At 34.2% G+C, this 13,403-nt stretch overlaps 1 protein-coding gene across 3 annotated transcripts in view; it reads left to right on the plus strand.

The window, feature by feature from the left end:
* The first annotated feature begins 4,116 nt into the window (after positions 1-4,116).
* LOC103044987 (mucin-5B-like) overlaps positions 4,117-13,403 on the plus strand; it is a 60,122-nt gene continuing 50,835 nt past the window's right edge. For all 3 annotated transcript variants that reach the window (XM_049474417.1, XM_049474419.1, XM_049474418.1), the window contains exons 1-10: positions 4,117-4,246; positions 4,706-4,771; positions 5,197-5,250; positions 5,340-5,601; positions 6,673-6,790; positions 8,990-9,077; positions 9,158-9,261; positions 10,608-10,821; positions 10,975-11,100; positions 11,266-11,383. In XM_049474417.1, coding sequence (XP_049330374.1) covers positions 4,132-4,246; positions 4,706-4,771; positions 5,197-5,250; positions 5,340-5,601; positions 6,673-6,790; positions 8,990-9,077; positions 9,158-9,261; positions 10,608-10,821; positions 10,975-11,100; positions 11,266-11,383 — 1,265 coding nt within the window. In that variant the 5' untranslated portion in view covers positions 4,117-4,131. The remainder of the gene's footprint in view (positions 4,247-4,705; positions 4,772-5,196; positions 5,251-5,339; positions 5,602-6,672; positions 6,791-8,989; positions 9,078-9,157; positions 9,262-10,607; positions 10,822-10,974; positions 11,101-11,265; positions 11,384-13,403) is intronic.

Consider the following 13,403-nt stretch of genomic DNA (forward strand, 5'->3'; position numbering starts at 1 on the left):
CCTTGGCCTGACAAAATTTTCTCTAACTGGATCGTACTAAATTCTAATTCAATACCCCTAATCTAGGGGGTTAGGGATCAATAACATGGCATTATTTTTTATAAAACCAGTAACATTAAGTAAAATGCATGAGGAAAAGGTAAGAGCTTTATTAACTAAACAGTTAATAAAAACAGTCACAAATGCTAAAATTGCTGAGTTATCAAGTACCACACTGAGTGGATCCAACTGTAAAGAAGAAAGTGAAGGAACAGAACAAAAAAAGTACCAACACCTAGAACATAAATTAAACAAAAGCTAAAATCCGATGGGGGGTGCCTTTCCTCTAATCTAGTGAACCTAAACGGCAAAGGATACATAGTGTAAAATATATAGCTAAAATGTAGGGGTGTACCTTTCTTACCTGCCCGAATACTTAGGTCGCACAAAAAAAACATTTTTCTAGGATCAAGCTAAAGGAACCACAGGAAAAAACCTTATAACTAGAGCACATCCTGAAAATTTATTAAAACAACCCCCCCCCCCCAAAAAAACCCAAACAAAATCCAGATAATGTGGGTCACACCAAAAGTCCCATTTACAGAGATTTTACATCTCCTGCACATTGCAGGATTCTCACACATATTGATATTTTCTCCCTGACAGCAGCAAATCACCTATAAAAATGAAGGAAATCATTTTATATGGCTGGTCGCACACATTTTTGGACAACAGAGCGAGCGAGTGACTACAGATCATATACAGGTCTCTAGACCTATCACTGTGCTCTGTGAGCAAGGTTTACATCCTGATTGGTCTCGTCTTGTGCTCAGTAGACGTATCACTATGCTTTGTGGGAGGGATTTACATCCTGATTGGTTCTTTTCTCACACAAAACATAGAAAGAAAATCCATCAATCACAGTGGAGAGGGTGATGACATAAATCCACAAGTCAGACACCCAGAACACTCTAACAGGATAGCTTAAACGTAAGAGATTTAAAAACTAAAACTTAACACATGGAGTGGCAACAATTCCCTCTCTCTGACAGCCATCTTGGATTCTGCATATAAAAGGCTGTCTCCAATACTCCAGCCTGGCCTCCTACTGATCAGCATGTGCTGGAGTCAGCAGCACTTCCTGTGGAGGAAGAGCCAAATAGAGAAAAAAAATAAAGTGCTTACACGTATATAACATGGATAAATTGTTTTGGTGCTTGAAGTGGGTTTACCAGACTCAGTAGTAGAATATGTGAATAAAACATTACATAAATGTGAAAAAATGTCTGAAAAGAACTGTTCTAAAATCCTTAATTGAGTAGAAGTGTGCTCTACTTGATACATGGTATCAATGGTCATGATGGTATAAATAAAATGTGGGTCACACCAAATGCCACACAGCCTGGCAGAGTAGTGATGTTCTGAGTATCTCCACCTTTGGACCCACCTGTTCTTAACTACAAAGCAAAATGGATGGATGGAGAGTTGGAGGGTATGCACATTTTATGCAAATTCCTGAAATATGGACATTTTGTTTTTTTGTAGTAAAAAGTGCTAAGTAAACTTGACATTATTTTTTATTGTCTCACATGTTTAATGTAAATAATATTTACTTCAAATATGAAGCCCCACCACTATGGTGTATACTGATTTTTCAACTTGACATAGGCCATTTAGGATTTTTAAATGTTTTTAAGATCATTATCCTACTGAAGCCAAGTGTGATGTGTGCAGAATTTGCTTATATATGGAAAGTGAGAAAAAACTTAAAAGAAGAAGTAAAACTAATCAGTGTTTCTTTAGTCCATCACAGAAGCAATACATTCTCTATGTTTCCTTCTGAAGAGCCACTGTTCGCTGCAAATAGCACCGAATAGAATAACAGAATTTCCTAGTCGTTATCTAGCTAGGTGTTCATGTCAGGTTAACTGCTGGGTGTGGTAATATGACTGGTTTGGTCCCTTGTCTGGTCTGTCTCTGCCAGTGCTCTGTATAGTTCACCATGTGTCAATCCGTCAACCCAGCCCTCTTGTTATTTTCCCCAGGTGTTCCTTGTCTGATGGTTACATATCCTCCCGTTGTTTCAGTGCTCCTTTGTTTGGTCTTGTGCATGTTTCCATGTCAGTTTATGGTTGCTTCTAGTCAGGGCCTGTCTAGTTCTACCTGTTTGTTTATCCTAATCTTGTTTTATGTAGTTATCGGCTTGTGTTTGTTTTCTGTGTATGTTTTTGGCTTTGTTTTTAGTTTATTTTCCATTAAATATATTACTTGCTTGTTTGTCTGCTCTCATCCCTCTACAATTCTACTACATTTATTGAATTAGCTCTTTAATTTCTATCCTATAGTTTGGTCATGGGGAGGGAGGGGGGTGTAATAGGTTAGTGTACACACTATGTTGCAGTGCTGGGGAATATAGTGTAGTGAAATTAGTTAATATGAATAAAAATCTGATCTGACAGACTTTACAGCTTTTCTTTAAAACTATTGTAATATTTTTTTCGGAGGAAGTGATGGTTTACTGCCCAGATAATCTTTTTCCGTGAGTAACAGTACATTTGCATAAACGTATTTAAACATGATGTCGTAAAACCTGCCATGAGGCTCCACAGTGCCTCTTCCTGATACCATTTCAGTCCGTCTATTATTTATTTTTATGAGCTTTGTCAACTCTGCCCTTTTGCTTGTTCTTTACATGTGCTCTTCGTTCTCAGATTGAGTTTTGTCTGATGTTTGTTCTCTTGGTGTCTTGCCTACTTTCTGTAATGTTCTGCACTGATGACTTTTCCACTTCAGTGTATCTTTAGTATGTGTACACTGTTTAATATTTGCTGCTGCAACAATCATAATTGCCCTCGAGTGGAGGTTTGTCTGATTGACTATATTTACAGTACCAGTAAAATGTTCTGGTTCCAGTGTAAGAGAGCCTATAAAATAGTCACTGCCATATCTTTCTGTATTTTTTTTTTTAGATTTCATATATTATATTAAAAATATTAAACATTACTATATGGTAACTACATTACTACATTAAAACAAGCAACCAAAGAATATTTCAAGGCCAGTAAATTGAATGTTTTAAAATAAAATGAAGGTCCATGAAGGTCCATAAAAGTCCATGGTTTCAGGGAGTCTTTAAAATAGAAGGAACGTGGCAAAAATTTCTAAACATCTAATGGAATACCAAAGTAAAGCTGAAATTCTACAATTCAATTGTATCTTTCCTTTATTTCAGTATTTCAAATCCACGAGATGCTGTACAGAGGTGAAATTACAACACTTGTGTCACTATTCAAATACTTTTGAAACTGGCTAAAAGTATATGTTATATTGTACACTATGTTAAACATACAAATTTAATATTTATTTGACTGTTCTTTACTTTTATCTATTAACACAGTGTGTGTAATTAAAACAACAAAACATAATAATAACGGTACATTGATTGCACATGTTTGAAACATATTAAAAGTACAAAAATATATATGCAATAACTGACAAAAGGAGTACACAGAATGACAATAATAGAGTTCTGGGGCAAATTTAAGTCACCTTATATATTTAATCTATTGTAGTTTGTTATAGTTTTATAGTTTGTCATTTAGGTAACACTTTACAATAAGGGCCACAAATAATAGTATTTATAACAGTAACATTGTTAAATAATAAAGTAAATTTTAAACTAATAATTATTTAACAGTAGTTAAGACATTATTAAACATAACGAAATGTTATTAGTCAAAAATATTGTAAATAACAATGATTAAAGCATTAGTTAAGAAACGTAATGGTTAATAATATATTAACTTCTGTCAATTAATAATGAGCTGCGACATTTTGTTGTAAGTGCTGTTATTTAATGTACCTTTATTGTAAAGTGTTATTTTCACTTCAATTAACAATGGGCTCCCTGATCCAGCGCTACTGTTTTCTGATACTTTAATTAAACAGGTCTGTTGGTTTAAACTGAACATTTGCAAGGGAGTTTACCATGTTTAATCTGAAACACAATGTTAATATACATTCAATATTTGTTTAATTCAGAAACGTCACAGACCATCAAGTAACAATGAGTGTCTTAAGTCAAAGCTCCACCCTGAAATCCTTATCACAACACTGATCAGCCCTCTATATAAAGTCAAATTTGTGCTTGAAATGGGCACAGAGAAGAGGGGGGCAGCAGCCTCATACAGCCTGGCAGAAATGGGGAACCTAAAAGTATCCTATTTATGGATTACATTATTTATTGGACTTTCATCCCAGCAAACAGGTAGGAGAGGTCACAGAATTCTTCAGATGATGTTTCTGGCTTTTAATGTTAATTTTAACACTTCTACAGGCTTTGATTAGTGGACATTTTAACCCATTCCTTCAGAAAAAACGTATGTCACGCACATTTTTGAGAGAGATATGATATTATTTTACTACTGTAAGTATTTATTTAAAATGCATGTATAAAGAAATAATACAAGTAAAAAAACTAATAATATATATAATATAATATGATATATGTTTTTTATTGGAATGGCTTATTTATTTCTGTTATGATTGTTTTGTCAATATGAAGTATGAAGCTGCTCCTCAGCTTTATAATATTAAACATCCATTTTTATGTATTATTTTCTGCATGTTTTAGACTGCTGGGATATAAATATTATTAAATTTGTACCCTTTATCAGAAATGTGAATGATTAAATTATATATATTTTTCCTCTTATATTATTTATAGATTTTGACTTCTTTCCTGACATCTTTGAACAAGAAACTACAACTGAAATGATGCCAACGTCACCAGGTAGGACTATTTGTGTACAAAACCTATTCAGATTTATGTTGGTATAAAATGAATATTTTCCCCATGCTAGTGAACGTTTGTGCTAATAATGCATTTTGGAATAAAATAATGCATTTAAAATGAATGCAAAACAAAATATGCATGCTGATACTGATGTATAAACAAACAAACATCATAAAATAAAATGAAATACAAACATCATAAAATTAAATGAATGCAATGAACTGATGATGCTTTAACAATAATTCACAATAACATTCGATCCCTAAAACTGTCTTGTCTGAATGATCGTGTTTTATGTATAGTAATACATAAAACACGATCATTCAGACAAGACAGTGTTAGGGATCAGTGTTATTGTGAATTATTGAACAGAATGTAATCAGTGTATCCAAATGTCTCTCTTTTTTGTCTCCCACCTTAAGTGTCTGTGCTGCCAACCACGGTGGTCATAGCTGACACCTATGAGAATCTCATGGGTAAAGATTATTTTAAAACTAAAATGATATTTTAATTGTATAAAGTAACTTTGAAATTAGTTTTAAGTGATGTGTTAACTCTTAATCAGGAATGAATGTGGATCACAGCGGGCAGGTGTGCAGCACATGGGGAAACTTCCACTTCAACACGTTTGATGGTCAATTCTTCCAGCTGCCCTACACCTGTAACTACATCCTGGCCACCATGTGTGACAGCACCATGTCTGATTTTAACATCCAAATGAGAAGAAAGTATACCAGCAATCTCCCCACCATCAGTTCCTTTACCATAAAGTTAGAGGGGGTTGTAATCCAGCTTACTGATGGCATCATTACCATGAAAGAAAAGAAGTAAGTATTAAAAAAAAAAAAAAAAAAAGAATCTTAAAAAAAAATAAAAATAAGCAATTATCTGTTGTAAGTGTGCATACAGGCGTTGCTATGATTAGTTTGCATTTCTTCACAGAAAATATGTGCAGGAAATCTATTTAACATTTTTTAACACTTTGTTTTGTCACATAAGAAGAAAATAGACCTTCTTACAAATAGCATACCATTTCTATGTAGGTTAAATTGTGACAGTGTGTAACAAAGTGGCTAGTTATAATAGTTGTGTGGTCCAGGTGATGTTGCCAAATTAAAGACAAGTGTTAAATGATATACACTGTCTTTTGTACCTTAAGCACCAAATGTGGCAAAACTGTTCTTCTTCAAATGCACTCATGCAGTTTTCACAGATATTCTGAATATTTTAAATTAATTTGGACAGTTTTTTACATTAAGAAACTAAGAAACAAAAATGTACTTTATTTAGACATTTTTCATTTACTAGAATTCATTAGGCACCTAAAAATAAAAACTTACAATAGTATTACAAATAACTGAAAATTATGAGCCTAATAGAATCCATCATTTTAAGAGCAAGTCTGCAGTTTAAGAACACATTATTCTGAAGTACGGTAGACCTTTTCTTAGGACTTTTCTTAAGATCTAATTCAATGGGGTTTTTTTGGTAACAATGTGCTGGTGACAGAGGCCCATATTCTTTTTGTTTGGTAGCAACTATGGAATACATTTATTAGTGTTCTTAGACCTTACAGTAACTCACTATTTAAATGCTTCATAATAGTATGAAATAAAGTGATATAGGTGTGAATTCATTCTGGTATATGCAATCGGAATTCAATAATTGAAAAGACTTGCAATACTAATAACTATGAGATTTATAAAGTGTCCAAGGTTTTTGGGCAGATATTTTACTGATGATGTTGCCATCAGATGAATATATATAAATAATTTTCCACCTGGCCTCCTTGGGAAGGTGCCTTGTCCCTCTCTATATAATAAAATCTGTGAAAATGCTTTATTAAACTGAGCTTCTTGTAATTTAAAAATGCTTTTGTTTTATTACATTCTTTTTAGAGTGATCATCCCAAGCTATCAGTTTGGGGTTCGGATTGAGAGAACTACAAGTTACATCAAGATAAGCTCCAACAAACTGGAACTGGCAGTCTTTTGGGACGAACAAAACTCTCTCTCTGTAAAGTTAAACTATGCTTTTCACTGTATTGCAGTTCATATTGTATTTGTTCTGGAACATGAAATTAAAACTCCAGACGAAAATTAGTGGCAAATAAATAATTTACAGAATTTACAGACGTTAAAGAACCAAGAAAAAAATTGTGTTTAAAGACTTATGGGATGCAACATAGGGAATGAACAAGATCTGCAAACAAGATTGATCGGTTGTTTGATCACTTTCTTGTCAAGCATGACAAAAAGCTGTACTATCCCAGTAAGTCTGAGATAAAATGCAAACATCCCTTGTTCAAGTAAAGACTGATTGCTTACACACAAACTGAGAGTCAGAAAGACAAACATTGAGCATGTTAACAAACCCATATGCCGTAATCTAATCAAATAAGGAAACATGTCAAAAGGAAACACCGAACTGACTGGATCTGTGACTTAACTGCAGAGAAAGTCAACAAGGAACTTTAGATGCCTTTGGTTTCACCATTAACTATATTTTTACTTTTTAAAATAATCCACTGATTTGTGAGATGTATTTATTCACTGGAAAAGTATGGTGAAGATTTACTTAAAAAAAAAGGTTTTATATATAATTTTTTTTCTGAAAAAGCAAAAATACTTTTAATACTATTTTAATGTAAGTCAATAAAAACTGCTTTTATTTAATGTCAGGTTTTTATTCCATGTTGAGTTTTTCTGATTGTCTTCTCATCATGACTGTTTTCACAATATAAAAAGGACTAACATGTTTAAATATATGATTGTCCAATATGTAGTAACATTCAAACATTTGGACACCGTTGGACTATATTTTTGTTACTGTCAATAGTTAAGGGAGTTCTTCAGATCTTCAGCAGGCATTGTGTAAAACATTTAAGGGTATTTTAAGCATGTTTTACCATTGTTATTTGTAATTTTAGATTGACAATAACTCATAACAAAAACGTTTCTGTGTGCACAAATGTTATCAAAAACGCCTTAGCTTGGTAGGGCTAAGAGTGGAAATGGTCTGGCAGACCCACATGGTAACGCCTTTATCTCAGCTTAACATTGGACTAAATCTCTGTTACAGCAGAGAATAGAAGAATTAGAGGTCTGACAGGCGATGTGCGGTAATGAAGTCATTACTAAGATGAGAAAATTGAATAGCAGCTTGTCTGGGCTATAAAGCACTGCTACTGGAAGATTAAATGATAGGGTTATTGTAAAACTTTTAACTGGTAGTGTATTTATGGGGTTGCTAACTAAGCAGAACTGAACTCATGTTTCTCTGTGAATGACCTTCATTCAGCAGATTCTGGAGAGATAGTACCTCTTTCTACTGTGCAAAGACAATAAGGAGAAAACATATCCTGTTTTATACTGGTAGAGGAAAAGAATGTTCCATAATATTTTTTTTAAATCTTCGAATTTAAGGGGATGATTTTAAACACACTGTAAAATACACCATGTACTACCTCAGTGTTCTCAATCCTGGTGCCCCCCTGCTCTGCACTGTTTTCTGGCTCTGGGTGTGTAAAACAGGGAATCCTATAGGCAGGGAGCATTTACAGTGCCTGACATAACATAAAAAAACTGTAATTCTGGTAGATTTGACTGGTTGATGAGACTACAGCCTCTACATGCTGTATCACTTCCTGATCCCAACACACCAAAAGTAACAACAACACCATCAGTTGGTCAAGCGAGCGTATTCATGTCAAGATGTTCTAAATGCCAAGATTCTTTTGGGAAACTGGGCCAGAGAGTCCTTTCAGATTTTCAGTGGTTTATTAAAGCAGTTGTTTGGAAACTGTATGATCTTAAACTTATGGTCAAGGTAAGATTTAAGATATATCACAAAAAAACCTCTTGCATGAGTCACTAATTTAAATCAGAGGTTAGCGTGTGCACAAAGTTACATTAAAACCTGTTGTAAAATGTACCCAGACTATTTGAATTTTTCATTTTGTCAATAAAAACATTATTTACAATTTACATTAATCATACAACACTGTATTTAATATCAACCTTGGTAAATCAGAAAATATTCCCCTTTATAAAATGTCCTCACAGCAAATCATTAACAATTGATTTTGGAACATAAATCATTGGTATATCTCTGCCTACATCTTGATCCCCCTGCACCCAGATACAAGTTTTACAGGTTAAATGTCTGTTATGTCTTATCTTTTAAACCGATGTCTCACATGCCATTGCTTTTCAGGTTGAGATCCCCACAAAGTACAGAAATCAGACCTGTGGATTGTGTGGAGACTTCAATGGCATCAAGATTAACGAGTTCATCATGAATGGTGAGCTAAGTTTAAATCATTTGCTAAGAAACATTTAATTAGTTACATGTATAATACATTTTTTTTATCCTTCGTAAAAGGTGAACAGTTAACATCACAAGATTATGGACATAAATGGAAGATGGATGCACCCACTGAGACATGTGAGGAAATTGAGCTGAAGACTGAAGAGTGCAGTGATCAGGTATGTGCCACCTTAAAAAGGTGTTAAAGGTTGAACAAATTTGCTTGTGTTTGTTTGTTTGGTTGTGTGTTTAGATCCCGGACCTCCTGTTAAACACCCAAAAGGCCTGAAATTAAATAAGCATTAACACAGCTCTTATGAACTGCTATAATTTTGTTGCTCAGAAAAAAGAATGCAGCTCTTTTGCTTTAACAAAGTGAATGCTGTAGTTTACATGAACTCAGTTTAAGCAAACTAAATAAATAAACTCAAAACACAAATTACCAGGGAAAATTAACAAGAGAAATACTTATTCTTGTTTACTTATAAATAAACCAACCTAAACATTGATAGAACTCGCCTGGAGCTTTCCTCAAATCACATGACTTTATGATTATGATTAAAGGTCATATTTTACTGTAGTTTTACAGAATGCTTTTTCTACCACTTTAAGGCCCATTTAGAAATGGTTCATACCTAGTTTTTAAGTTATTACATAATTTAGTAATTAAAAACAAACAACATATGAAAAACATTGTTTCTCAGATTTACTTTGACTTTTACTTTATTGCAGACAGTAGGAACTTCATGTTTTGTCTGGTCACCTACAGGAAAATTGAATTGCTGAAATGCTGACTTTTTATCTCAAGAGATTATTTGTGATTCTCCCTTGTGTCTCAACTTAGTCAAAGATTAACTTTTTTTACAGATGCTTCTCAAAAACAGCCTAGGAAAAATAGCATTAAACAAAAAAAATAGACATGAGACATTTTGGAAGATAAAGGGGTTAAACCTGGAAATTTGGTTCTAGACTCACATGAGATCTGGGGAGATCTACTGCTGGCCCGTCAAACCCATGTGTCAAACTCACAACATAGACTTTGAGGGCCCAGTGCTTTAACCACTGAACCACCACTACAATTAAGCGTATAAAGTTATTCAGAAATTAAGAATAAAAGCTTTCTAACCCTAATAAAACATTAATTGACACAAACAAAATGATTATGCCACTACAAAAACAAAGTGTGAGACTTTATTTAGATCTATACTAAACTTCAGGAGAAGACGTGAGATTACTGAGATCTTTACCTCATTATACATATTTGAGCAACAGGAGACTTTGCTAAAGTCTCATTTGTCTTTCCATCAGATCTCATTATTATCTAGGAGAAAATATATGGAGATATTAAGGAAATCCCCTTTTTAATTTGTATTTTCTCTAGGCATTGGAACAATTGCGAGCTTAAGAATAATTGTAAATATACCTTAAATGCATTGTTCTGAATTGTTTTTTTATATAATATTTTGTTCAACTTTGTTATATATTTTAGTTAACTTTGATCTCACAAATTGTTATTTTTTTCCAGAGAGCTGAATGTGAAAAGCTGCTTTTTGATGTAGCCTCAGGCAGCTGCCACAGTCTGCTACCCATGGAGGGGTTTGTGGAAGCATGTATTAAGGACCTGTGTCAGTGTAACAACAGCCAGGCTGAGTGTCTGTGTGACACCTTATCTGAGTACTCACGCCAGTGTGCACACGCTGGGGGCCAGCCGCAGAGTTGGAGAACCAATGAGCTGTGTGGTATGTAATTACAGTTCACATCATACATCTTGGGCCATCTGCAAAGCATCATAACAATTATAAGAAACCATAAACTGAATCCTGTTAAAAAATACTTGTGACAGAAGATCTGTACTTTAAAACACAGTAGTCCAAATTTTGTCTCTGTTGTAGGTAAAACATGTCCATTCAACCTGGAGCACAGTGAATGTGGACGTCCATGTAAAGACACTTGTTCTAACCAAGAATCGAGCCAGGTCTGCAGTGAACACTGTAGTGATGGCTGCTTCTGCCCATCAGGTAACCTTGACTAAAAAAATTATGCAAAAAAAAAGAATAGTTATGTTGTTTGATCATTTGGATTTATTTTTTACGGGGTGTTAAGAAAGCAATATGAACAAAAAAATATTTTTTAAAAGAATCATTGAATTATGCTGATTTTTAATTGTATGTCTTCATGTATAGGAACTGTTTTTAATGACATTGTGGAAAATGGATGTGTCCCAGTTGATCAATGCCCCTGCCTCCACAATGGAGAAATTTACCAGCCTGGAGACTCATACAAAAAGCCTTGTCAAGAATGGTACATAAACATTACACACATACGCACACACATACACACCCATAACATGTAAAAAGTAAATGCCAACTTAAAATAAAGAACAAAGTTTTCAGAAGACGTACCTGGAACCAACATCACATCACTAATCTATGGAAGCCCATTTCCGCCACCTGAAGAAAAAAAAAACGTCCTCAACTATCTCATAATTATGACTTACTATCTCATAATTATGACTTTCTATCTCATAATTATGACTTACTATCTCATAATTATGACTTTCTATCTCATAATTATGACTTACTATCTCATAATTATGACTTACTATCCCATAATTATGACTTTTCTATCTCATAATTATGACTTAGTTGAGGACGTTTTTTTTTTCTTCAGGTGGCGGAAATGGGCTTCCATACTAATCTGATTGTCACATCATCTATAATTTAGATGTATTGATATGTTTTCAAAGATTAAGGGACTGGGGTAAAGGAAGGTTGGTACATTGATGCACTAAAAAGCAATTCTGCATAGTCCCATTCTTACTATGAATTTATGAACAGCCACATTAGCTGAGGCAACTTTTGGTAAGTTTCTTAATTACTGAGCAGCTTTTGTCATGCCAACCCTGTTTTAGCCATTCAAACCAATTTTCTCCTGCTGTATTTTAAGAACTTTGTAATGGTTAGCTCACTCTATTAAGTGAGTTACACCAATCAGGTATTAAATGGACCCAAGAGCAGAACAGCTGATCTTAGAGTATGTAAATTCCAAAAAATAAAATTTAGCACACCTGGGGATCGAACACAAGGCACAGAGATCGCAGGCTAACGTGCTACCGTGGTGGATTGGAACACAGCCGTATATACTGACAGGTAAAATTCAAACTTTAAAGCTTGTCATGTCATGAACATTCATGATTAAGAGCTAAAATCCTGCCGTTCTTTCAAGTTTAAACCAGCAATAACGCTCTGCTGCTACATTAGCAGGGCGCAGTGCAACACAGCCGAGTTCAACTCAAAAGGGGTATATATATTAAAAGCTTCTTCCTGGAGAATAATAGCTGCCCCTTACACACTGTGGTAAACAAAATACTCCTTGAATAAAAACACTACTAAAAACACGGGTGCTTAGTGTAACTTAGAGCAGCGAGAAAAAGAGGGCACAGCAACATAAAGCTGTTTTCAGGGCAAGGACACTCAGACTCTCTAATACACAAATAAGGAAGGCAGGAAGAAAGAAAAAGAGATTTCTTACAGCGTTTTGAGATCCAGCACTGTGTGACTGAAGGTGCAGTGCATCGAGTTTGATTAAATGCCGCCCTCTGGTGGCTGTAGGAGGCCTTTGCTGGGTGCTACATAGACAGTGTATAGACATAGACTATGTATATGTACATAGACTTTTTTTACAGTCTCTGAGGTGCTACCCTTAGAAATACTTATGATTGCATTAGAGATAATAATGTTTAATTTGCCAATCATGAAATTATCATACTTATTTGTTAGCTTGAATATATACAGAAAGGAGATTTTGCAGAGTTTAACCTTAACCTTCTTTGGTCATTTTTTTTTACACCTTGTGTTTCTTTATCTAGCCAGTTTCTCATGCACACCACAAATGCAAACTTCCTTAAGTCTTAATTTTATCTTGCAATAAATAATGAATACTCACAGAATATTATTATAATTAATATGATAAAATTGTATTAACTAATATGAATACAATTACATTTTTTAGATCATAAACTGATTATTTTATTTTATATTTGAAGATGCTTTATTAATCTTTCTTTTAAAAGAAATTGTGATTGTTTTTTTTTTTTTACTGATAGACAGTCTTAAAATGTATATATTGTGGCGTGGAAGAGGAAGGAAGACCCGTGAGACTCATGCTGAATGCTCAATAGCTCCTTTATTAAACAGGCTTGCTACTCACTTACAGTCTTTAACAAGACTAGGAGAGCTAAAACCATTCCCCACAGAGCTCAAACAGCCCAAAGGCCACCAACCCAGCTGTGTGTCTCCCAGATGGCAGATCCAGAGTGGTG

The sequence above is a fragment of the Astyanax mexicanus genome, chromosome 2 (genome assembly GCF_023375975.1).
Source record: "Astyanax mexicanus isolate ESR-SI-001 chromosome 2, AstMex3_surface, whole genome shotgun sequence".
In the NCBI taxonomy this organism is placed as follows: domain Eukaryota; kingdom Metazoa; phylum Chordata; class Actinopteri; order Characiformes; family Acestrorhamphidae; genus Astyanax; species Astyanax mexicanus.